Source organism: Paroedura picta, chromosome 3, assembly GCF_049243985.1.
Source record: "Paroedura picta isolate Pp20150507F chromosome 3, Ppicta_v3.0, whole genome shotgun sequence".
In the NCBI taxonomy this organism is placed as follows: Eukaryota; Metazoa; Chordata; class Lepidosauria; order Squamata; family Gekkonidae; genus Paroedura; species Paroedura picta.
Window position 1 is genome coordinate 6,893,078 of NC_135371.1, and position 24,952 is coordinate 6,918,029.

General features: G+C 49.2%; 2 protein-coding genes across 3 annotated transcripts; both read right to left on the bottom strand.

Annotated features, from left to right (window-relative positions):
- Positions 1–682: 682 nt before the first annotated feature.
- Positions 683–9,859, bottom strand: LOC143834292 (E3 ubiquitin-protein ligase TRIM7-like). Of its 2 annotated transcripts, XM_077330995.1 has the most exons (8): positions 9,219–9,856; positions 7,021–7,188; positions 6,489–6,584; positions 5,730–5,960; positions 4,931–4,953; positions 4,615–4,733; positions 3,701–3,733; positions 683–1,472 (listed from the first exon to the last, which is right to left on the bottom strand). In XM_077330995.1, the coding sequence occupies exons 1-8, from the start codon at positions 9,636–9,638 to the stop codon at positions 958–960; spliced, it is 1,605 nt and encodes a 534-aa protein (XP_077187110.1). In that variant the 5' UTR covers positions 9,639–9,856; the 3' UTR covers positions 683–957. The 2 variants fall into 2 exon arrangements, with proteins under 2 accessions (XP_077187110.1, XP_077187111.1); XM_077330996.1 differs by lacking the exon at positions 3,701–3,733 and having other exon boundaries at positions 9,219–9,859.
- Positions 9,860–13,029: 3,170 nt separating this feature from the next.
- LOC143834293 (E3 ubiquitin-protein ligase TRIM39-like) lies at positions 13,030–23,059 on the bottom strand. The gene is made up of 8 exons (XM_077330997.1): positions 22,522–23,059; positions 19,976–20,143; positions 19,453–19,548; positions 18,711–18,941; positions 17,655–17,677; positions 16,213–16,331; positions 14,985–15,017; positions 13,030–13,732 (listed from the first exon to the last, which is right to left on the bottom strand). Exons 1-8 carry the CDS (start codon positions 22,942–22,944, stop codon positions 13,221–13,223), a joined length of 1,605 nt encoding a protein of 534 aa, XP_077187112.1. The 5' UTR covers positions 22,945–23,059; the 3' UTR covers positions 13,030–13,220.
- Positions 23,060–24,952: the final 1,893 nt, after the last annotated feature.

Genomic DNA, 24,952 nt, shown 5'->3' on the forward strand with positions numbered 1-24,952 from the left:
GGAGGGCCGCAGTTTGACTACCCCTGGTCTAGACAGCTGGGGATGGCTCAAGTCAATTGGTGCAGGGACCCTTGTCTGGTAGTTAGGAAATTCCCCTGCCCCCTTCCACCCCCCCCCAAAAAAAACATTCAAGAAAGCCCAGTTTTCAGTATAATGTGATTTTATCATAAGCACAATATCTATACAATCCCTGGTCGAATTGACCACAATATCTATACAATCCCTGGCCCATCTGGAGGGCCGCAGCTTGACTACCCCTGGCATAGATTCTGGGGGACTTGCCCTCTGACCGCAAGAGAAGTTAGGAGATGCCAGGTGAAGGCTGTGAAATTCTGCTGTTCGTTCCTGGGCCAGATTCTGCTGTTCGTTCCTGGGCCAGCAGTGGTCACTGTTTCCATATTATTGCAAGCCAACGTGTCATCAGGCTATGTGGAGAAAGCTGGTAGACAAAACTTTTTTTATGCTTTGTGGGGAAAAAAAGCAGATCTCAAAAATCAGGAAGGAAAAAGCTAAGAATGGGGGAGAGGGATCACAGCGTTGTGCCAGCAGGTGTTTCAGTTCTAGGTTCATCACAGGATAAAACTGATGAGTTTGGCAGGGCTTAAAATACTGAGAACACACTGGATATTTCAGATATTGATAAAACGCAGACTCCGGTACAAGACGATCCAGCCATCCACTATTTTTTATTATTTATTTAAGATTTATTTCCCGCCGCAATCCAAGGAGCAGTTTTCAGCGTAACGTCACTTTTATAATAAGCATAAAATCTTTGCCATCCCTGGCATAACCGAAAAACAAACACCAAGAAACCACTCCCGATAAAGAGTCAGAAAGGCTAGGCAAATCCAAACAGAAGCTACCCCAGTCGAGAAAAGAAACAAGGAAGTCCCAAATAATTATTGGAACGTCCAGGGCCTCTTTCCTTCCTAATAGACCTGGTGGGGGTGGGAAGTCCTAAGTAGAGATTTTGAGGTGGCCATTTTCATACACATAAAAGAAGGGCAGGAGGGTCTCCCCAGAGAAGGAGACTTCGGAGAACTCGTAGAGAAGGGCAGCTGTGTCAGCGTCGAAAAAGGCCACTCGACCCCCGGCGTAGTTCAGGCCCACGCGGATCCTCTTCAGCTCCCCGGACAGGGTTAAAAGAGGGTGGCCTTCTACAGAAGCCTTGATGCCCCCCTCCCATTTCCCCACAGTCCAGATCCCTTCCTTGGGACTAAAGTTGATGGTTCCCTTCCTCTTCACAGACTTCCTGGCCACCCCCACCATCCATTCTTCCTCACTCGCCACAAGGACCTCCCAGAAATGGCGGCCTGCCCTGAACCCCTCAGAGCCCAGGACACAGGGGTACAGGTCAAATCTCTCGGGATTCTTGCATTGTTGAAAGGGCACTCCTCCCAATTTCATGCTTTTCTGGCCGTCAGACAGGATGAGTCGCATATAGGCCGTGTCTGGATCCAGAGTCACATTTGCTGTTGGGGGAAATAAAAGGTATCAGCTGGGGGGGATGTCTCTCTCTGGCCTTTTTCATGGGTGCTTCGAGAGAAGGCAGAAAAAGGGCACGGTTCATTTCCCAGAGGAAAGACTCAGAGGAACACAGTCTGTTTCCCCCTCATATGCTATCCCAAGCAGAGAGAAAGGAAGAGAAAATGGTTACTTCAGCTACAGAGGGTTTTTTGGTAGGGTTAGAGCAGGGGTAGTCAAACTGCGGCCCTCCAGATGTCCATGGACTACAATTCCCAGAAGCCCCTGCCAGCGTTTGCTGGCAGGGGCTTCTGGGAATTGTAGTCCATGGACATCTGGAGGGCCGCAGTTTGACTACCCCTGGGTTAGAGGGAATGAGTGGGTTTTTTACAAACATAAACATATGGGAGTACGTTTCCACAAACACTCAAATCACAGGATAGGAACAGAGACACAAGATGGTTTGACCACTTTTAGTGCCTTTTAGTCTAGTTCGGAGACACATTTCAAAAGAAAGCAATACCACCAAATTTGGCTTTAATTGACTTTGAAAGGGGGGCGGGGAGACTGCAAGGTACTTCCCATTGAAGTCAGCCTACTGGGCAGCTGTGTTTTGACTGGCAGTTTGGGAGAGCCTTGGATGGACCTGGGGTGGTCTTTAGGTTTCAGTGAAATAAACTGAAGCTTGCTTGGCTTTGATTCCCAAGCCCTCCCCACATGCAGCCAGCTGGGTGACCTTGAGCCTGTCACAGTCCTGTTGGAGCTGTTCTCACAGAGCTCTCTCAACTCCAGTACCTCACAGGGTGTCTGCTGTAGGGAAAGGCAGAGAAAGTGGTAGCAAGCCATTTTGAGTCTCCTTCAGGTAGTGAAAAGCGGGATATAAAACCAACACTTTTTCTTCGTCTCTAGAGGATGCTAGTGCGATCAGAACTGTACGCTGTGGCCTGAAGAATCTGCTTTCTACCCTCCTTGTGACTGACAAGCGAATCCAACCAAGATCCCCCTGGAAGGGGGCCATTCAAGCTAGACAAAAATCAAATAGGTCACCCTAGGGCAGAGCTGCCCCTAGTCCCCTAACACACTCCAGACAGCCGGAGACCAATGGACAATATGTCATCCTGTCCTGGAACTAACAGGAGTCACCCTTGCAAGGCAGGACACTTGAAATGAGTTTCACAAAACAATTTCTCAGGTAGCTGTAGCCAGTGAGGGCTGATGTCCTGGATTCAGACTGGAGCTTCCTGAATTCCACAAGATTCCAAGTGAGGTTCAAAAAAATACGTGCAACAATAATGCATAACAGAGCTGTGGTCAGGATAAAAAGAACAAAACTAAAAGGCTAACGGAGCACATTAACATGCAATGGTTCGAGATGCAAACTGTACCAAAGGCAAACTGAGTCCAATGAGGTTCAAAGCTCCCAAGTCCAAGAAGACCCCGCCAAGCAAGAGGTGCCCCCCAAGTGAGACGTGACCCAGACAAAAGCCTCAAGGCTCAACCAAGCCCAGAGCCAGAGCAAAGGCAAAACAGAGGAAAGTAGAATGGAAAACTTTTACTTTATGCCCAAAGACTTGTGCTGGCATTCAGATTGGCCAGTCCAAAAGATAGCAAAGGATGGAGCTTGGGAGGAATCCGAGGGGTTTGCAATCTAGTAAAGGATTCATACACTGAGCTGTGCCATAAAGCAGGGATAGTCAAACTGCAGCCCTCCAGATGTCCATGGACTACAGTTCCCATGAGCCCCTGCCAGCATTTGCTGGCAGGGGCTCATGGGAATTGTAGTCCATGGACATCTGGAGGGCCGCAGTTTGACTACCCCTGCCATAAAGGCTGTTTGAAAATGTGGTCACTTTAAACAGTAGACAACTCACCCTGTGCAGAAGGAAGCAAAAAATGTGCATTTGAGTTCCATAACATGTGTATGTGAATGGCCAGTTCCCAAGCCCGGTTCATAGTGCGAATAAACATTGCCTTTCATTCTGTCTCAATTTACTTTCCAATTCACTCAGAAGATACCCTGTTCCTGTCCCAGAAGTGGGGGGAAGGAGATGTGCAGGGTACATAGCTGGTGGACCGCCGTGACCCACATCCCCACCTGCACCCCAGTGTCACCATGCCCCGCCCCTGCCCACCAAACCCCACCCACCCACCCGCCCACCCAGGGCACCAAACAGGCTTCTCTTCCCTGATTCCATTTGCTTGGAAATAATCGATCAGTGTATGAAGGAAAATATACCTTTCTGCAGTTGAAGTCCAGAATTTACAGTGTCTGAGGAAGCAGAAGGACAGGAAGTGAGCAACCCAAATCACAAATCCCGGGACAACATTAGTTAGGAATGCTGTCTATTTTCTTATCAGCTCTCTGAAGCTAAGCTGGGAACACCTCTGGCTGGGGATGCCCTAAGTCAGTTGTAATGACGGCACATACCTCGGCATTTCTTCGGAATGACAACTATGGAAGCAGACGTTACTTCTGGGGGAGGGGATTTATCCATGGGCAAATATCCAAATTTGTCTTCACAAGTCCCTTTGATTTACTTGTGATTCATAGAATTAGGTTAAGGACTGCAGCCTGAGGGTCCAGTTGGCCACCACCCAAACACGGCGGGTCAAGGGAGTGTAGCGTCAGTGGACAGGTGATGGAATGGGAGGCCAATCTCAGATGGACAGGTGATGGAGTGGGAGGCCAATCTCAGGTGGACAGTGATGGAGTGGGAGGCTGTGGTCGGGCCGCTGCCCCCTGCTGTGTGGCAGCTCCTGTGAGGGGCATCAGGTGGCAGTGGGTCTAGTTCACCAGTGTCAGGGCCCAGCACTGCTGGGACCTACCATGTCTACCAGGGTGACCATGCACTCTCTGCAGCGTTTGGGAAGGGCTCATTGGCGGCAGGGCAGGCCAGCTTCTCTGGCCGCATCCTGATTGAGCTGGTTTCGAGTCCAGACACTGTCTGGGGACTGGACACACTCTACTCCCTGGGGAGTTTCCCAAATATTAAGGAGAACCAATGGTTAAGGATATTTGTGTTTTAAACTTTCCTTGAAGCTCAACCTTTTGGTTCCGAATTTGACTAGTTAGGTTGGGTTTTGTTTCCCTTTTTCGTTTTGTACTACGTCAGTACCCGGTCTGAGATTCGTGCAGTATTTATGCATTACCTCTGAATTGCTTCGTGAAGCCTTCCAAAATGTGATTGAAATCAGAGAAGTCCCAGGTACGCCACTTCAGGGCGACAGGAAAAGCCTCCAGATTCCCAAACAACTCCTTTTCTTTGTACCTGAAGAAAATCCCATTAACATGCCATCCATGACATTCACAATCCCTCCCCCAAACAGAGAAGCAGAGGAAGGAAGTGGTGGAAAGCAGGGAGGAAACACGGACTAAGGCTAAAAACACAGAAAGATTGGGGAGGTGGAGGGGGTCTCTGGAGAGGAACATTCACCTCACTTTGTGAAGAGTTAAGGATCCACTAACCTCTGCAAGATTCTTCCAGGATTCTAAAGAAAAAAGACAGAGAGAGAAAGAAAGGAGATCTCAGTGCATGCTAAAAGACCATACCAGGAAGATCTCTCAGGTTCAGGAAGATTCTGCACGTTGACCTTTCCCCCGTTTCCCCCTACCAGACTAAACTCAAAGCTGGGGTAGATTTTCATAAAGAGGGAGACAATCTCCTTGAGATTAATGTCAGCAGACAAGGGGGAGCCATTTTAGAGTAGGGAAGGCAACTCAACGATGACTATGTTCAAAAAGGGATTTTTCCCTCACATGGAAATGAAAGAAACCTTCAGACCAGGGCAGGGGTGGCCAACTGTGGCTCTCCAGATGTCCATGGACTACAATTCCCAGGAGCGCTGGCAGGCTCATGGGAATTGTAGTCCATGGACATCTGGAGAGCCACCGTTTGGCCTCCCTTGCCCTTTTTTGAGGGTTTCCTTCCGTCCATATGAGGGAAAATCCCGTTCTGAACATAGCTATTGTATGTTCCCCTTGTGGCCCCTTGTCCACTCAGAGGAATTCCCGACAACCTTTCTTGTCCGAGACTGGTGTCACTGGGATTTCCCTTCTTTCCACTGGAGAGAATTTCATTTCCCAGACATAAACAGATATAACAGCTAGATTACACTAACAGTGTTCCCCAGCTTTTTTAAAACAAGAAAACCCTTATTGTTGCAGAGTTATAACTAGAAATGTGCAGCCTGCACTTTGTTTCCCTTAACTTAGGAGCTAGGAATTAGTGAAGCAGATACCCCCACCCGCACAGGCACCTCCTCACCTGTAGGAGATCTCCAGCTGGCTGCTCACTCTTCTCCTCCAGCTCCCCGATGAGGCTATCCAGAGAGGAGAGTTCCTCAATTAGTCTGGCCAGGTGCTGGTCCCTTTTCTTCTCCACCTCCTTCTCCACCTCCTCCATCTGGGCCAGCAGAAGCTTCTCTTGTTCCTCCAGCAACAGGTGCAGTTGCCTGAACTTGGTCACGGTCTTCTGCTGCTCTCCTTTGGTTTGTTTCTGAGGTGGAAAAAGAAAAGAAGAAGAATGCAGGCCCTGTTTGCAGTGGGAAGAGATCCCTGAGGAAATTCCTACCAGAAGGGCACTTTTGCCTTTCCCAAGGATCTCATAAACATTTGGTATGAAAAGTGAAACTTTCCAAAAGAGCCATCCGAAGTCCACATGAATTAACTTTGCATTACTTTCCTCTCCGAATGAAGTTTTACTTTACAAAATTCAAACACGTGCTGCAACTCATGACAAAAAGAGCTGAAGAAGCTTCTCGATTCTCCACACATAGAGAGACAGGAGGTCTACCTCCAGATGGGGGTTTTTTGCACTGGTATGGCAAACCAACCCTTTTCATTGCAGAGATCTGAGGGGAAAGGTGCTCCTCTTAACATCCACAACATGTAATACTCTAAGGGGTCTTCCATTAACTTTCCTGTGGGAAACCAAGGCATTCAAAGTGGCGGAAGGCTTCCCTTCTCACTTCCGTTTTCTACATTTGGGAATCGCTGTTCGCTTCCCAGGAATAGCAATACTTACAAGCAGATCTTGGCTCTCCTTCACTACACTGCCTTTGCACGCCAGAATTTTGTCTCTCTCCTTCTTCAGAATCTCCCCAGAACTGCAGAACTGATCCTAAAAGGGGGAAAGTCCCAAAATGGAGATTTGTTTCCTTTCAAAAGTTTAGTATAAAAATAAAATCAAAAAATTGTCACTATAGGCAAAACTAACCATTAGTGCAGGATGCCCTCTGCCCGATGCTACCCCTGACCGGATGATTAACAACAACAAAGGAGGTGTAGGAAATGCTGCTACTCCATGGTGGCTGAGCCTGCCAGTGGGATGGCCAGGCATCAACACAGCTAGTTTAAGGAGAGCAGTGACCTCCTAATATTTTATTATTGGGGAGAGCGCAATTAGCAAGCAGCCAATCTAGGAGATGGGGAGCAAAGAGGAAAGAGGTCATTCCCACTCAGGGCCCAAAATCCAAGAGTTTCCCTATAAAAAGTGTTTTGGGACACCCATCCACACGCCTTCCCACACCGTGACCCATGTGTAGTCGATTCCCTACCTTGTACTCTTGCAAAGCCTCCTCCGCAGGAACGATTTCGTGGTATTTGTGCTCCTGGGACTGCTCACAGACCAGGCAGAGGGGCACGTCATGGTCCCTGCAGAAGAGCTTCAGCGGTTCCCGGTGATTCTGGCAAACGCTTTCCTCTCCAATGACGGCCAGGATCGTCTGATGCCCAAAACAAAAGGGTTGCGTTAATCTTATTTTTCTGTCCTTTTTGGAACTCTTCCTCTGTCACAATTCGCTAATGAACTCCTAATGCCTCAGCTGTGAGCACCCCTCTCCTCCAGGATATAGATGTGGGGTTGCCGCTGGAGGAGGAAGCCAGAGATGATGGGAATTGAAACAGCCTAGCCCAAATACTCTCCAGAAGATACCTATGTTAAATAAAATGGAAGTGAGGGCTTACTCCGGGGGTCCCCCAACTCTTTTAGCCTGTAGGTATCTTTGGAATTTAGGGAGAGGGTGCTGACTGCCGTCCCAAAATGGTAGAATGAGAAGGTACGCTGATGAGGGGAAATGTGACTGCAGGAGCATCAGTATGGATTCTGTGAGGGAAGATTTTGCCTCACTAACCTTGGACAAGGTGAAGAAACATGTGGGCAAGTGACCCAGGAGAAGCTGTTTGCCCAGGCTTCCAGAAAGTTTTTGAAAAAGACCCTCACCAAAGTCTCCTAAATAAACTGAGCAATCATGGGAGAAGAGGACAACACAACCCTTGCGGAATAAAAACTGGTTGATTAAGAGGAAACAGAGTGGGAGTGGCCAAACTGAGGCTCTTCAGATGTCCATGGATGACGTCCCATGAGCCCCTGCCAGCAAATGCTGGCAGGGGCTCATGGGAATTATTGTCCATGGACATCTGGAGAACCATAGTTTGCCCGCACAGGTTTTCTCAGTGGAAGGTGGTGAGCAATGGGGAAGCTCAGTACTTGGAAGTAGGTCTGGTGCTTTTTAACTCGTTCATTAACTATTTGAAGTTGGGAAGTAACTAAGCAGCAGGTGACACAAAGTTGTTCAGGGCAGTGAGATGCAGGGAGGACCGTGAGGTGCTCTGGAGGCATCTATCGAAGGTGGCCAAGTGGGCATCAAGGTGCCAAATGAGGCCCAACATGGAAAAGCGCAAAGTAATGCACACTGGGTGTGAAAAATGCGAAATGGACATTGATGGGGTCCAAACTGGCAGGACGGAGATTGGAGTTGTGATGAATAACTCACGTGACTACAATAAAAAACGGGTCCCAAGTGGCGGGATGCAGAAGGGAGTTGAGTGGAAAAGTGTTACACACGGGATTATTAGGAAGTGGGCCAGTATCACAATGCTCCTGTATAAATCTATGGGATGGCCTCACTGGGAATACTGTGTACAATTCTGGTCAACATGCCGCAAAAGAGTACTTCCTTCTGTACCTTTTCTGTCCCATGCAGAATTTTGTAGCCCTAATATCTTTAACCTTTCTTCATAAGAAAGGCGTTCCATCCCATACATCATTTTATTTCTGTTTTATGCGCCTTTTCCAGTGCTGGAATAGCCTTTCTCTCAGTGCAAGAACTCGATGGCTCTCTATTTCTTTCTGCTTGGGGGGCAGCAGTGGGAGGGGCTTCTGGAGTTCTGGCCCTGCTGGTGGACCTCCCGGTGGCCCCTGGGTTTTGGCCACTATATGACACAGAGTATTGGACTGAATTGGCTTCATCTAACATAGCTTCTCTCATGTTGTTAAGTCCTGGGGTGCAACAAAGCACAAAAAGATCCCGGCTGGATCCTGACCCCAACTCCGGTTGACCGGATGGGGGACAACTATACGCTAAACAATTCCTAGCTGGCTATCAAGCACCTGGGAACTAGAATTAAGTGAGTTTAATATCTACCATTGAAACTCAAATACTTTGGCCACCTCATGAGAAGGAAGGAGTCCCTGGAGAAGAGCCTAATGCTGGTAGCGACTGAGGGCAAAAGAAGAAGGGGGCGACAGAGAATGAGGTGGCTGGATGGAGTCACTGAAGGAGTCGGTGCAAACTTAAATGGACTCCGGGGAATGGTAGAGGACAGGAAGGCCTGGAGGATCGTTGTCCATGGGGTCACAATGGGTTGTTTGGACACGACTTTGCAACTAACAACAACAACATCTACCATTATTTGATTCCTGGACTAAACCTCCAGAGAAAGAGGGAAGGAATCACAACCATTGATTTCTTACCTTTTTCCCATCAGCTTCCTCCAGGGGGGTCACCTGGTGGCCTCGGTGCTTCCGGGACTTGCCGCAGACCACGCAGAGGGGGGCTTTGTCCTCCCGGCAGAAAAACTTCAGGGGCTCCCGGTGCTTCTCGCAGTCTCCCCCGCGGCCTTCCGCCGCCTCCGCTTCCACGGGCCGGAACCTCTTGGCGATCTCCACCACGTTGGCCAGCTGCAGGTTCGGATGCAGCTTCCTCTTCTGAGCCCTTTTCCTGCACTGGGGGCAGGACGGCTGCGCCCCCGGCTCCTCCCAGGCCTGGGCCAGGCAGGCGCGGCAGAAGCTGTGGCCGCACTCGGGGACCGTGACGGGCTCCCTGAAGAAGTCGAGGCAGATGGAGCAGGTGAGTTCCTCGCACAGCTCCCGCAGGGCGCCCTCCGTCGCCATGGTTGCCTCCCGGGAAGGGAAAGTGAGTTTCGGTTTCGCTTTTTCCCCCAAGCAAGGAGATGAGAGTCTCCCTTCCCGCAAATGGACCCTCTGCCGGCGCCCGATCCACAGCCCGGGGGATGAAGCAGGCACGAGCAGGGACTACAGGACGGGCGAGGGAGGAGCAGAGGAAGCGCACCTTTGCAGGCGCCTCGGAGCGGAGACCTTTTGTAGTGCGCTTCGAGGTTCGGGCACGTGGGATTTCCCGGGACCGAGGAGAGGCTTCCCGGCAGGGCGGGGGGGGGGGCGTGGTCAGAGGTTTCCCTCCGTTCCTCCCCACCGCCCAAAAGAGCTACCTGGAAAGGTCCCCCAAACACTAATCAAATCAAGTTTATTTTAATACAGCACTGCGGCCAGATAAAACAGATAGCGAGAAAAAAACATTTCAAAGTAGAAAATTGCAAGATCAGGGAGCCACCCCCAAAGACTAGAAAATCATAGAATCATAGAGTTGGAAGGTGCCACGCAGGCCATCTAGTCCAACCCCCTGCTCAAGGCAGGGTCAGCCCAAAGCATCCTAAAATCGTTCAGGGGAATCGGGAAGGAAACGTCTGGGCGTGGCAGAGCAGATTTAGTGAGGGGCGTGATGCCCCTTTCGCAGACTACAGCCAGGTTCTCTTATTTAGCCCCCACCCCACTTACTTTTAGGGTAAGGTGACCAGATTGTCCCATTTTTAAAGGGACATTTTAAAGAGAAACTGTACTTATGTTGAAAGTAAAATATATATATATTACATACTATTTTTGTGTTCTGTGCATTCTATGAACATTTTTGTTGCTCCATATAGACCAAATTTTAATCAAGAACCTTCACACACACACACACACAGGTCAATGGTGTCCCGCTTTACCAATGTTAAGATCTGGTCACCTTATTTTAGGGGGGGGAGTGGTGGAAACGCTCCGGTCCCCCCCCCCCCGGAAGCTAAGGCTAAAGAAGTCAAGAATTCCCACCCCATTGCCACCAGCTACTTTGGAACTCCTTGTGGTAGCAAATAGCAGGGTATAAAAAAACAGTTCTTCTAAGTCTCCAAATGCTGCCCATTTCACACCGAGACCCTCCCCATTAGAACCTCACAGAAGACCAACCCTCATTTGGGGCCTGAGCTTGCAAGAGTTGGAGCTCCCCTGGTCAGATACTAGTTGAAAAGGGAATTTCTGAGTCATTATAGCCCAGTCGGAAGGTGGGAAGAGTGTTGCAGAGAAAGGCCTCAGGGGGCAAAGGAGCCATGACCATGGTTAATGAGCTAGATTAGGTCAGGGGAGAAATGCCCCAGGACAGAACCTTCACATCTGTAGAACAAAGTTTGAGTCAGGTTAGGTAGCTTTCAGCCCAGCCAAGTTTTATTCAAGGTATACGAGTTTGGGTGTGCAAGCACACTTCAGATACCCAAAGCTCATATCTATATCTTGAATAAGGCATGGCTGGTCTTCAAGGTGCCCCTTTGTTCAGCTGCTTCAAACCAACTGGGCGACCTGAATCTGTTAGCAATCAGGAGATAAGGCTTCATTCAGCCCAGGTGGGTCCCTTTGTTCTGAACCTGCGGAAGAACTTAAATTCCACAGTCTCCTGCAGTCTCCGTTTTAATATCCCCCTGAAGCTGCTATGTCGGAGGGTGGAGTCCTCTGAATGGCCGCTTGTATTGCAAAAATGAATTTTGGGCTGGGTTCAGGATTTCAGCCTGCAGAGCTCTCCCCTTCCTTCCCCCAAACCCCCCAAGAAAATTGTTCAAGGAGACTTGGAAGGAAGTGGCAGAGCTGGGTTCCCACTTTTGCCTTTCCCAGACCACAGCCAAATTCACATCTCATAGAATCATAGAGTTGGAAAGGGCCACACGGGCCATCTAGTCCAACCCCCTGCTCAACGCAGGATCAGCCCAAAGCTTCCATCTCCTGCCCCCCTTATGGGGGAGAAACTGTCAAACCCCTCCCCAAGTTGATTGATAGGAAGAGTCCTCCTCTGCCTTTCCCAACAAGACAACACACATGCCTGTCCTGCCAGCACACTGAGGGGAGCCCACCACCTCCTTAGGCAGCCCATTCCACTGATGAACTATATGGGAAAAAATTTTCTTGATATCTAGCCTGTACCCTTCTACAGTGAATTTGAAGCCATTACCGTAGGTCTCATCCTCTGCAGCCAATGGGAACAGCATCCTGCCCTCCCCCAAGTGACAACCTTTTAAATATGTGAGAGCAATCCTGGCCCCTCTCAACCTCCTCTTCTCCAAGCTGAGCATACCCAAATCCCTCAGCCGTTCCTCAGAGGGCTTGGTCACCAGGCCCCCCAAAAAGGAGGCCTCACCATTTCCCAACACCACTGAAGCAGGAGATGGCAGCACATTACATTGACCAGGTGGCTCAGCTATAAGATTGCCAGCCTCCAGGCAGGGCCTGGAGAACCTCCAGGTGGGGCCTGGAGATCATCCAAAATTACAACTAAACTCCAGACAACATAAATCAGTTTGTTTGGGGATAATGGCTGCTTCAGAAGAGGGGCTCTATGGTATTATGCCTCCCTCCCTAGCTTTGCAGGATGAACCCCATTGACTCTTGGCCCCACTTCCCGCACAGGGTCATAATAAGGATTAAACAGTAGCACTCAGTTCCTCTAAAGGAGAGCAAGGGGGGGGGGTGGATGAAAAGGGCCTGTACTGATTGGAAAAGAGACACAAGAACAACATGAAGGGAAACCTTAATGCAAGCATAGGCCATGAGAAAATCCACCCCCTGGTTTTCCTGCCCAACTGCAGAGTAATGGGCTTCTCCTGCAGTTGTGAAATGGTTTCTCACCCTCTTTTTTCAGAAAAAAAAGACACCAATTCAAGAGTACCGTTTTCAGTGTAACATAACTTTATTATAATAATGAGCAGAACATCTCTGCTGTAACTGAAAAACAAATGACACGAAAACAGCAACCTCTATATGGACACGACCTTCAGTGTCCTTCAGAATAGGCAGGTTGAATGCAGGCAAATCCAGACAAAAGGTACCATAAAAAGGTAAAGGTAAAGGTATCCCCTGTGCAAGCACGGAGTCATGTCTGACCCTTGGGGTGACGCCCTCCAGCGTTTTCATGGCAGACTCAATACAGGGTGGTTTGCCAGTGCCTTCCCCAGTCATTAACGTTTACCCCCCAGCAAGCTGGGTACTCATTTTAAGGTACCATAAAGGGAATCAAAAAGCCCCAACCTGAAAAACAGGTGAGAACCTGTTTCATCCCTAACCGCTCACAGGCAAATCCAAAAAGAGGGTGCCCAGTAAAGAAAAAAAAAACTAGAAAATCCCAAATTGTGACTGAAATATTCACCTTCTTGGGCTTGAGGCAAATGGAGGCTGGGGGGGGGGGGGGGTCTGTTTGGCGCTCTTCTTCAGAACAAGCCAGCTGTTCTTTAAAAAAAAGGGCAAAAGACCGGTATCATGGTTTTGAGAAATGACATACAAAGGGGGAAAAAAAAGGCTTTTGCAGGACTCAAAAAAGAGGGGGGGGGGGTTCTTGAGAAATGATCTTTCCTTCTTTGATCGTCCTGGTGAGAAACAGTCCTAAGGAGAGATTCTGAGGCAGGCTTCCCTGCGCACCCAAAAGAAGGGCAGGAGGGTCTCTCCATAGAAGGAGGCTCCAGAGAACTCGTAGAGAAGGGCGGCTGTGTCAGCGTCAAAAAAGGCCACTCGGCCCCCGGCGCAGTTCAGGCCCACGCGGATCCTTTTTAGCTCCCGGGGCAGGGACAGGGGACGGTGGCCTTCTGCAGAAGCCATGAAGCCCCCCAACCACATCCCCACAGTCCAGAAGCCTTCCTTGGGACCAACAGTGATGTCTCCCTTCCTCTTCACGGACTTCCTGGCCACCCCCACCTTCCATTCTCCCTCGTTTCCCACAAGGACTTCCCAGAAATGGCGCCCGGTCGTGAATCCTTCAAAGCCGAGGACAACAGGGTGCACGTCAAATCTCTCGGGATTCTTGCGAAAATAGGGTACTCCTACATACACCACAGTTCTCTGACCCTCCGACAGGACGAGCCCTGTGTGGGCTGTGTTTTGATCCAGAGTCACATTTGCTGTTGAGAGGGAATCAGGAGACAAGAAGAGAAAGGGCGTCAGATGGGGGATTCCACCCTCCGGCCTGTTTGGGTTTCTTTCCTTCTCCTGCCAGTCCTGAGCTGCCCCCACCTCTCTTTCACCCTCTCCTTGGACCACAGGCCCTCCTGCCTTCTCCCACTCTGTTAAAAAGGAAGAGCAATTTTCCTGGGAGCTTTAAGAGAAGGCGGAAAATGTACACAGTCTGTTTCCCACAGGAAATCACCACAAGAACACAGTCTGTTCCTCCCCAGATTCTATCCCAAGCAGAGAAAGGAGGAGGAAAAAAATGGTTACTTCAGTCACAGGATTTTTTTTTGGGGGGGGGGGTAAGAAATCACATATGAGAGTGCATTTCGGCCAACCCCCAAATCACATGGAAACAAGCAGGATGATTTGAGTGTGTCAATTCGGAGGCACATCTCTTAGTATAATTCGGAGGTACATCTCAAAAAAGGCAACATCGCCTAATTTAGTTATAATTGACTGTGAGGAAAAAGATAAAAAATCAAGACCGTAAGGCAGGGGTAGTCAACCTGCGGTCCTCCAGATGTCCATGGACTACAACTCCCATGAACCCCTGCCAGCCCCTGCCTCATGGTAACTGTAGTCCATGAACATCTGGAGGACCACAGGTTGACTACCCCTGCTGTAAGGTATTTCCCATTGAGTTCAGCCTGCCGGGCAGCTGTGATTCTTGACTAGCAATTTGGAAAAGCCTTAGATGGACTTGGGATGGATGGTTTTTAGGTTTCAGGGAAAGAACAAAATAGAGAGGAGGCTGTTTGAGCACAGCTGCCAAGAATATTTTCTTTCAGATAACATCAGGCTGGCAATAAAGTGAAGGCCAATGGCCTGCTTGGGTTTGATTCCCCATTCTTCCTCCACATGCAGCTAGCTGGGTGACCTTGGGACAGTCACAGTCCTGTTAGAGCTGTTCTCACTGAGCAGTTCTCTCAGGAGCTCTCTCAGCGCTAAAAAACGTCGGCCTTCATTCTGTCTGAATTTTTCTCTCCAGTATGCTCGGAAGACACTCTTCCGGCCCCAGAAGTGGGTGGAGATGTGCAGGGTATACAGCAGATGGACTACCTGGCCACACCCCTATACGCACCCCTGTGTCACCAAACCCCACTTGCTCCATCTGCCAGATAGGCCAGGAACACCTCTGGAAGCTTCCCTTTTCTGTTTCCGTTAACTTGGAAATACTTGATTAGGGTATAAAGGAAAATGTACCTTTTTGCAGTTGAAGTCCTGAATTTACAGCATCTGAAGAAGCAAAAGAAACAGAAAGTGAACAACAGGCCCTAATCACAAATCCTGGGACAACAAAATTAGTTAGGAATACAGTCCGTTTTCTCCTGGGGAGGGTATAGCCCAACCTAGTAAGATCTATGAAGCTAAACTGGGTTAGAATTTGGACTGCAGACCAAAGAAGACTCTGCAGAGGAAGGACACTGCAAACTATCTGTGTTTCTCACTCACTTTGAACACTTCAAGCTGGAGATGCCCTAAGTCAATTGTGATATTGGTGCAATACTTTATATTTCTTCTGAATTGCAACGATAAAGTAGAAGCTACTTCTGGGGGGGGTGGATTTATTCATTTGCAAATATTCAAATTTGTTTTCTTGATTTGCTTGTGATTCATAGAAAGTAGGATAAGGACTGCTGCCCAAGGGTCCTATCCAGCTAAATTTGGGCCACTGCCAGACAGAGGTTCCTTAGTGCTATCCTAAGCAAAGTCACACCCTTCGAAACAAACCGATTTCAGTGGGCTTAGAAGGGAATAACTCTGTTTAAGACAGCACTGTCGGTCCCCTTGAGACAATTATCTGGGCTTATCTAGGATTTGTTCAAGCAAACATACAGATGCAGTCAAGGGACCAATTCAGATCAGCCCCATTTTGAAAGGAAGGAAGGAAGGAAGGAAGGAAGGAAGGAAGGAAGGAAGGAAGGAAGGAAGGAAGGAAGGAAGGAAGGAAGGAAGGAAGGAAGGAAGGAAGGGAGAAAGAGAGAAAGAGAGAGGGAGGGAGGGAGGGAGGGAAAGAGAGAGAGAAAGAGAGAGAGAGAGAAAGAGAGAGAGAGAGAGAGAGAGAGAGAGAGAGAGAAAGAAAGAAAGAAAGAAAGAAAGAAAGAAAGAAAGAAAGAAAGAAAGAAAGAAAGAAAGAAAGAAAGAAAGAAAGAAAGAAAGAAAGAAAGAAAGAAAGAAATTCACATAATAACCTATAAAACATATGGTAAAAACCCCTTAAAAACACCCCAACCACAAAAGATGACAGTATCTAGCTGGTTAAAACAGAACCCATCTAACGCCTTGGGCATCAAGCTTGGTGTAGATTATTAAAATGGCTGGTAATCAGACTGATAAATGTGGGCCCCCCAGCTCAGGGGGTGTGGCTAGGGGAAGACCCGATCACATACCCCGGGGGCCCTATCAGGCCTCAACCAAACACACGCATTACCTTTAAATTGCTTCCTGAGGCCTTCCAAAATGTGATTGAAATCAGAGAAATCCCAAGTACGCCACTTCAGGGCAAGAGGAAAAGCTTCCATATTCCCAAACGACTCCTTTTCTTTGTACCTGAAGAAAATCCCATCAAGGGGTCATCCATGACATTCAGAACCTCACCCACTCCCCACCCCCCAACCAGAGAAGCAAAGGCATAAAATGGTGGAAAACAGGGAGACGCGGACTGAGGCTGAAAGCACAGAAAGATTGGGGAGGGGTCTCTGGAGAGGAACATTCACCTCACTGTTCCTTCCGCTTTGTGAAGAACTGGGCCTGGGTTGTGCACAGCCACACAACAGCTGCAGAGTTTGACCGCCATAAAATAATACAGAACCCTTTGGACCTCAGATGGCCCCCACAGGGTTGGAGGTCTAAACTGGTTTCATTCAGTGAAGTAGCACTGAGAAGGTCATCTGTCCATTGTTTCCTGCTCCTTGTGGAGGATTTTGTACATGTGGAAAAACAAAAACAGGGAACCTCCCTGCCCAGGTACTTTCTTGGCATGAGAAAATGACGAGGGGAAGGGGTGGCTAGACCCCTTCTTCTCTCCTAGTGCCAATTGAGGCTTAAACAGGGTCTGTTTTTATTTTTCAACAGCTCCTCCCTGCCGCTGCTGTGTAGCAGTGCAGAGACCAGGCCAAATTCTTTGCCATATGGTCGCAGGAAGATTGATGTAAATAGGACACATAAGCCAACTCTCAGACCCCTCTTGGCTTCACCTCCCTCACAGGGTGTCTGTTGTGGGGAGAGGAAGGGAAGGTGATTGTAAGTCACTTTGAGACTCCTTTGGGTAGCAAAAGCAGGGTATAAAAACCTTCATCTAAATGGCCTAGGAAGGTTTACAACCTCCCATTTTGTGGAATTAACACAGCTGAAGAGACCTAAAACCTCTATTTCCTGGGCTATTTTGGGAAGGTTGGATACACACTTTTCTTGGATGCCTTAGGATGCTTAGGGCTAATCCTGTGTTGAGCAGGGGGTTGGACTAGATGGCCTGTAAGGCCCCTTCCAACTCTATGATTCTATGAAAATGTTCTTTTGGAGAAGCAGCCACCACAACACACGGATCTTCACGGTGTGACTGAAAGTCAGCTGCAGCCGCCATTTTGTGGAGGGCGCCACCTTCTGTGGCTGTGCCCAGCACATCATGTCTGAATCCCAAAGTTGCCTGCCACCTCAGAAAGGTTGCGGACCCTCGCCCAGCTGGGTGTCCGCCCACCCCTTCCATTTCAGTACAAGGTGTTGTGTTCCTGAGTCTCTGTGCAAAGGTTGTTTCCTACTGAAAAACGAAGGGAGATCCACACTCTTAGGTACACCCGATCTGGCCCACAACCACGGTCCTGAAGGAGCACATTCTTCACAGCATTAAGAAGGTTATGTTAAAGATCCACTTACCTCCGCAAGATGCTCTCGGCACCCTAAAGGCAAAAGGCAGAGACAGAAAGAAAAGAGACCTCAGTGCATGCTAAAAGACCATCCCAGGAGTATTTATTTTATTTATCAGTTAGATTTGTATACCGCCGCTCCCAGCAAGCTGGCTCACAGCGTTTAACAATGAAACATCATACAATGATTTAAAAACACCCCATAAAACAATCGCAATACAAATCTACCAATACAGCAATTTAAACACCCCATAGCACTGAGGTGGTTATTTGTCTATTGTTTCCTGTTCCTTGTGGATAATTCTGTGTATGTGGAACACAAGAACAGGGAACCTAAATTCCTCTAAGACCCTAGAACAGTGGTGCTCAACCTGGGGGTCAGGACCCTTTTGTGGGTCGAACGACCCTTTCACAGGGGTCACAGCAGGGCAAGCAGCTAGGCCAGGGAGCGCCATCCACACAACAGCCTTGCAGGGTAGACTGAGATAGAGCGTTCTGTCTGTCTGGAGCAGCGGAAAAGAGCGAGATCGGCATGGTGGGACAAGAGGCAGAACCGAACAGAGAAACCCCAGAAAAAAAAACAATTTATATACGATCATGAACAATGGATCTTCACGCCATTGGTCAGTTTTGATTTAATTTCTGTGAAAGAACACATGCATAATTTTATGGTTGGGGGTCACCACAACATGAGGAACTGTTTTAAAGGGTCGCGGCATTAGGATGGTTGAGAACCATTGCCCTAGAAGATTTTGCACTTTGGCCTTTCCCTTGTGTCTGGCTACCAGACTAAACTCAGAGGCTGGGGCAGATCTTCATAAAGAGGGAGAAACTCTCTGTGAGATTAATGTCAGCAGACAAAGGGGAGCCATTTTGAAGCATGGTTGGCAACTCTACAGTGGCCACTTTCACAGGGGGATTTTGCCTCACGCGTAAAGCAGAAAGGCCTTCGACTAGGGTGGGTTCCCCTTGTGGCCACCTGTGGACTCAAAGGCATTCCCAGCAACCTTCTTTGTCTCAGGTCTGTGTCTCTGGGATGTCCCCACTACCACAGGTACACCCTCACCTGCAGGAGATCTCCGGCTGGTTGTTCACACTTCTCCTCCATCTCCCGGATGAGACTTTCCAGAGTGGAAAGCTCCTCAGACAGTTCAACCAAGTACTGGTCTCTTTTGGTGGTCACCTCCTTCTCCACATTTTCCATCAAGGCCAGCAGAAGCTTCTCTTGTTCGTCCAGCAACAGGTGCAATTGCCTGAACTTGGTCGCAGTTATCTGCTGCTCTCCTCTGGTTCGTTTCTGAGGTGGAAAAAGAAGGAAGAAAGAATACAGCCCATGTTTGCAGTCCCTGAGGAGACTCGTACAGGAAGGGCACTTTTGCCTTTCCAGGAGATCACATCAACATCCGGAAGGAAAAGAAAGTTTCTGAAAGACCCATCCGAAGTCCACATGAATTAACTTTGCATTACTTTCCTCTCAGAATGAGGTTTTACTTGTGCTGCAGCTCAAGACAAAAAGAGCTGAAGAACCTTCTTGATTCCCCACGCATAGAGACAGGAAGCTACCTTCATATGGGAGTTTTTTGCACTGGTATGGCAAACCTACCCTTTTCATTGCAGAGATCTGAGAGGAAAGGTGCTCCTCTTAACACTCACCACATGTAATACTCCAAGGGGTCGTTCATTAACTTTCCTGCGGGAAACCAAGCCATTCAGAGTGGCAGGAGGCTTCCCTTCTCACTTCCGTTTTCTCCATTTGGGAATCTCTGGTTTGCAGTCGCTGTTCGCTTCCCAGAAATAGTGATACTTACGAGCAGATCTTGGCTCTCCTTCACTACATTGTCTTTGCACGCCAGAATTTTGTCCTTCTCCTGCTTCAGTATCGCCACAGAACGGCAGAACTGATCCTAAAGGGGAGGGAAGTCCCAAAATGGAGGTTTACTACCTTTCAAAGGTTTAAACTAGACCTAGGTACAAGATGTCCTCTGTCCCACGCTACCCCCTAGCCAGAAAATTAACCGTAACAATGTTTTAATGATGGGAAATGAGTGTGAGGGTAAAAAAAGAGTTAAAACCTCCTACCAAAATGCTGCTGCCCCCCTGGTGGCTTAGCCAGCCAATAGGCTGCCAGCCCAGAGGAGTGCCCTGGTCTCCTGGCATCACCCCCTGAGCAATTAGCAAGGCAGTAGTCAAGCCAGGAGATGGGCAGCAAAGACAGGTGGTGTTGCTCCTACCCGGGTCCCAAAATTCCAAATTTCCCTACAAAAAACCAATAATTCCACAAGGGAGCTCCACTTGCCTTTCCCACCAAGATTGATGTAGTCGATTCCCTACCTTGTACTCTTGAAAAGCCTCCTCTGCAGGAACGATTTCGTGGTATTTGTGCTCCTGGGACTTCTCACAGACCAGGCAGAGGGGCACGTCGTGGTCCCTGCAGAAGAGCTTCAGCGGTTCCCGGTGGTTCTGGCAAACTCTTTCCTCTCTAACGACGGCCAGGATCGTCTGCTGCCCAAACAAAAGAGTTGCGTTAATTTTATTTTTCTGTCATTCTTTGGAACTCTTTCTCTGCCACAAAGTGCTAATGAACCCTGCAGCTGGGGTTGCTGCAGGAGGAAGAAGCCAGAGATTAAGGGAATTGAAACAGCCTGGCCCAAATACTCCCCGAAAGATGTTAAATGAAATGGAAGTTACTCCGGGGGTCCCCCAACCCTTTTGGCTTGTAGGTACCTTTGGATTGTTGGGAGAGGGTTCCGATTGCCATCCCAAAATGGCTGCCGCAGGTGGCAGAGCCAAGCCCAAAATGGCTGCTGCAGCACAGCCACACAGAAAAGCCCTCCCTTCTCAAGTCTAGCTCCTGCAACCCTCCCAGCTCCCCTTTCAACACCTTCTGAAGGATCATGGGAATGCTCTGAAGACTCTTTGGGAATAATGTTGACAGATTTGTCCCAGCTCTTATAACTGGTCTCGGGGCTGAGGCACATTAGATGCAGCCAACGTAGCCAATGATGCAGCGCTTGGTCTGGCAAGGACATGTGTCTTTCTCTGTCCTTTCAGGACTCCCCCACTGCATTCCAGATGATGCTTGATCCTGGAGTGCCCCTCTTCACCAGGGACAGGCATTCTGCTGCCTGGGGGGGGGGGAGGACAGGACCCCCACATGGCATACATCTCAGATTTCTGAAGAAACTCAAATGTGAACCTGTGGAACTTCTGACAAAAATATGCAATCTATCACTAAAGTTTGCCCCCATTCCCAAGGACGGGAAGGTAGTGAATGTAACCCCCATCTTTAGAAAAGGTTCCAGAGGAGATCTGGGAAGTTACAGGGCGGTCAGTCTAAGGTCAATTGGTGGAATTTGTTAGCAAAGGTAGAATGAGAAGGTACATTGATGGGGGAAATTCGACTGCAGGAGCATCAGACCTTTGAGGGGGTGAAGAAACACGTGGGCAAAAGTGACCTAGGAGAAGCTGTTTGGCCAGGCTTCCAGAATGGTTCTGAGAAAGTCCCTCACCAAAGGGACTCAGCAATTATGGGAGCGGACAACTCCTTTTGTCGAATAAAAACTGGTTGGTTAAGAGGAAACAAAGAGTGGGGGTGGCCTGAGGCTCTCCAGATGTCCATGGACTACAATTCCCATGAGCCCCTGCCAGCATTTGCAAATGCTGGCAGGGGCTCATGAAAATTGTATTCCATGAACATCTGGAGAGCCATAGTTTGCCACCCCAGTTTGCTCAGTGGAAGGTGGAGAGCAATGGGGTAGCCCAGGACTTGGAAGTACGTCTGGTGCTTTTTAGCTGGAAAGTAATTAAGTAGCAGATGACATGAATTTGTTCATGGCATTGGGAAGCAGGGAGGACCATGAGGTGTTCTGGAGGGATTTATTGAAACTGGCCAAGTGGGTGTCAAGGGGGCAAATGAGCTTCAACAAGGGGAAGTGCAAGGTAATGCACACTGGAGTGAAAAATGATGGATATACATTGATGGAGTCCAAACTGGTAGGACAAAGAGTTGTGGTAGAGAACATGTGTGACTGCAAGAAAAAAAGGCCAGTGTTGTACAAGGGGATTATTAGGAAGGGGACTGAAAGCAAATCAGGCAATATCACAATGCCCCCATTATAAACCTATGGCGAAACCTCACCTGGAATACTGTGTACAATTCTGGTCAACACACCACAGGCACACACACAAAATTCTAGCACTGCACAAGATGCATACAAAACATAAATAAAATGATTTATGGGATGGGACACCTTTTCTACTAGGAAAGGCTAAAGATATTAGGGCAGTTTAGCATGGAGAAATTACAATTCAAGAGGGACACAATAAAGCAAACTCTGGCAGGGGCTCATGGGAATTGTAGTCCATGGACATCTGGAGGGCCGCAGTTTGACTACCCCTGCATAAGAGTTTCAAGCAAGGATTGGATTAATATCTGGAGCAGAGGCCCATCAATTGCTCTTAGCCACAAGGTATAGAGGAAAAGCTGCCTGGGACAGTAATGCTCTCTATTCTTGCTGCTTGGGGGGCAGCAGTGGGAGGGGCTTCTGGACCTCCTGATGACCCCTGGGTTTGGGCCACTAGATGACACAGAGTGTTTGGCCTCATCCAGCATAGCTCCCCTCCTGTTCTTAAGTCCTGGGGTAAAACGAAGCCCAATAAGATCAAAGCACCGCAGGATCCTGTCCCCAACTCTGGCTGACCGGATTGGGGGGGGGGCAGCTATAGGCTAACCAATTCCTAGCCGGCTAGCAGACCACTGGGACCTAGAATTAAGTTCGTTTAATATCCAGCTGGGAGGGTTCCTTTTCCCCTGGACCGAAACTCCAGAGAAAGAGGGCAGGAATCACGACCACTGAAGACCCGCAGAGATTTCTTACCTTCTTCTCCCCGGCAGCCTCCTCCAGGGGGGTCACCTGGTGGCCTCGGTGCTTCCGGGACTTGCCGCAGACCACGCAGAGGGGGGCTTTGTCCTCCCGGCAGAAAAACTTCAGGGGCTCCCGGTGCTTCTCGCAGTCTCCCCCGCGGCCTTCCGCCGCCTCCGCTTCCACGGGCCGGAACCTCTTGGCGATCTCCACCACGTTGGCCAGCTGCAGGTTCGAGCGCAGCCGCCTCTTCTGAGCCCTCTTTCGGCACTGGGGGCAGGACGGCTGCGCCCCCGGCTCCCCCCAGGCCCGGCCCAGGCAGGCGCGGCAGAAGCTGTGGCCGCACTCGGGGATCATGACGGGATCCCTGAAGAAGTCGAGGCAGACGGCGCAGGAGGCCTCCTCGCACAGCTCCTGGACGGGACCCCCCGACGCCATGGCTCCTTGCACGCAGGGGCGCGGACGGAGAGAAGAGCGGAGCTGGTTGCGCGAAGAGCGAGGCGGCGGCGCCCGATCCCCAGCCCGGGGGGTGAAGCAGGCACGAGGGGGACCCAGTGGCGAGGGAGCAGGAGAGGAGGCGCACCTCGAAGTGGGGTGTGGATTTTTGCAGGCGCCTCGCACTGCGCATCGAGGCTCGGGCACGTGGGGTTTCCCGGGGTCCAAGGAGACGCTTCCCGGTAGGGTAGGATAGGACGGGGACGGGGGCGGGGCGTGGTCTCAGGTTCCCCCCCCTTCCTCCCCACCGCCCCAAAAAGCAACTTGGAAACGTCCCCCAAAGACAAGAGCAGCGCTCAGGGGAATCGGGAGGGGCGCGGCAGCGATTTAGTGAGGGGCGTGATCCCATCCATCTGCCCCCGTTTCCCAGCCCACAGCCAAGATTTCTATCTTCCACCCCACTTACTTGGGAGGGGGGGAATGGAAGAAAAACTCCAGTTCCTCCCCCTTTGAGGGCGCGGACTCCAAAGAAGTGAAGAAGTCCCGTCCCCCCACTCTGCCTCGTCCCTTGTGCCTTTCCCAGGACAGCAATACACGCGTGTTCGCTGCAATCCCGAGTTCTGGAGGAGAGGCTGAAGTTGGTTCCGCGTTCCTCATTTGGGAGTCAACGCGCAAAGATTGAGGACGGCGTCACTAAATCCCCGAATGAGGATTTGTACCATCATCAATCATACATCCCAAAGAGGAGAAAGGAGCAGCAGGAAGGAGACAAGCTGCCCCAATCTCTTACACAGGGATGAAACTGTATATAAACATATATATCCTCAATAATGACAGAAACCACAGGACTGGGACATAGGGTTACCATAACTGATCTGTGACTTGACAGGGGGGAAAAGCATCACATATTTTTTCTAAAAACTACCTCTCAGTTGCTGCAACTATCCAAATTAAACCATAGGATGCCAATGATCATTCGTTGCTAAAACAGCTAATCAGTCCTTTTGAGTTCAGTTGTAGTTCACAGAAAGAGTGGAGAAATAAAACTGACAATGGTGGTAATTAATGGCAGACACTTTCCCAGTTGTGGGGAGAAATAGTTAAAAGAGACTAGCTGCTGGCCCCATCCGTCTCCACCCAAGCATGAAGCATCCCCACAAGTGACCAGCCCTGCTGAGATGTTATCCTATCCTGAGACCAGAGAGTTAGTTTCAGAATTAGATTACATAGCACTAAAATCACATTATAGTCACATTGTCCCAAATAAAATAAATTAAAAAGAAGAGGGGATTGTACGTAATGTGGATATAAGAATTGAATGAGGTTAGCATGCATAGTGAGATAAACAAAACCTATGTCCTTGTTGAGCCCAGGGCACGCCATTGTTTTGAGTGCTGTAATAACTTGCATTTCTGCAAACTCCCTTTCTAGTCTGTTCTTGAAGTTCCTTTGCAATAAAACAGCTACTTTGAGGTCCCTTATTGACCATCCTGGAAGGGTGAAGTGTTCCCCTACAGGTTTTTAAGTCATGTGGTTTTTAATGTCCATTAATTCTTTGGTGGAGGGTTTGACCTGTTTGCCCTATGTAGGTGAAGCTGTTAGGTCCAGTAACTGTGTCATTGGAGTATACATGGCAGGAGAGTTGGCATCTGGGTTTCTTGCAAGCTCTAGTGCCAGTGTCCATGTTCAAATTAGATGTTGCATTGTTGTGGGCAAAGAGTTGTTTGAGATTGGGGGTGGGGTTGTCTGTGGGTAAGAAAAGTCCCCTCCCTCCCAGTACTTGGGAAAGAGAACTGTCATTAGAGGCTGTAAGTCACTGATGATGCATTTAACTGTTTTGAATTGAGAGCTATTTGTTCTGTTATTGTCTCTTTTGGGTCTGTCTTCCAACAGGTTTTCTCTTGGTATCCTCCTGGCTTTGTTAATCTGTTTCTTGACCTCGTTAGCTGGGTACTTTAGTTCCAATAACTCGTTTGGGGCCTGAGCTTTCAAGAGTCAGAGCTTTGGCCAG